Source organism: Fukomys damarensis, unplaced genomic scaffold (genome assembly GCF_012274545.1).
Source record: "Fukomys damarensis isolate Sample0158 unplaced genomic scaffold, DMR_v1.0_HiC HiC_scaffold_22, whole genome shotgun sequence".
Classification (NCBI taxonomy): domain Eukaryota; kingdom Metazoa; phylum Chordata; class Mammalia; order Rodentia; family Bathyergidae; genus Fukomys; species Fukomys damarensis.
The window spans coordinates 725910-726366 of NW_022900934.1; the positions used below are offsets into that span (position 1 = coordinate 725910).

General features: G+C 68.5%; 1 protein-coding gene across 1 annotated transcript; it reads right to left on the reverse strand.

Annotated features, from left to right (window-relative positions):
• Positions 1–6: 6 nt before the first annotated feature.
• Ppdpf (pancreatic progenitor cell differentiation and proliferation factor) lies at positions 7–456 on the reverse strand (the record flags this gene model as incomplete). The annotated part of the gene is made up of 3 exons (XM_010638292.1): positions 7–163; positions 247–343; positions 426–456. Coding segments are annotated over 3 exons (243 nt in total), but the record flags the coding sequence as incomplete, so codon positions are not given.
• Between the last annotated feature and the right edge of the window lies 1 nt (position 457).

Sequence of the window (457 nt, forward strand, 5' to 3'; positions counted from 1 at the left end):
GCAGGGCTGCGCCTGGCCTAGGAAGCCTTGGCTGCTGGTACCTTCAGGTCAGGACGAGGGCCTGGTGTTGCCCTGGCTGGGCTGACTGAGAGGCTGCTTCCTCGTGGTTTCCGAAGCCAAGCCACTGGTGACCATGCCGCTGGGAGCCCGGGGGGATTCGGAGCTGGGAGAGAGCACGGGTCAGCGCGTCAGTAACCGCTTCCCTTCCGTCCTCACCCCAGGCCCTGCCCGGGAAGGTGGACTCACTGCTCTGGGGACTCCAGCACCGTGGCCATGAACGGGACAGTGGCCTTCCCGAAGAAGAAGCTGGCCCACCAGTGACCCGGGTCGGCCTTGGGGAGACCTGAGAGAAAAAGTGCGGTGACGACGGCGTCGCCGGAGGGGACCCCCGTGCTCCCCGGGAGTGGACGCCGCCCGTCGCTCACCCGGGTGGTGGGGCACGGCCTCCCCGGGGTAC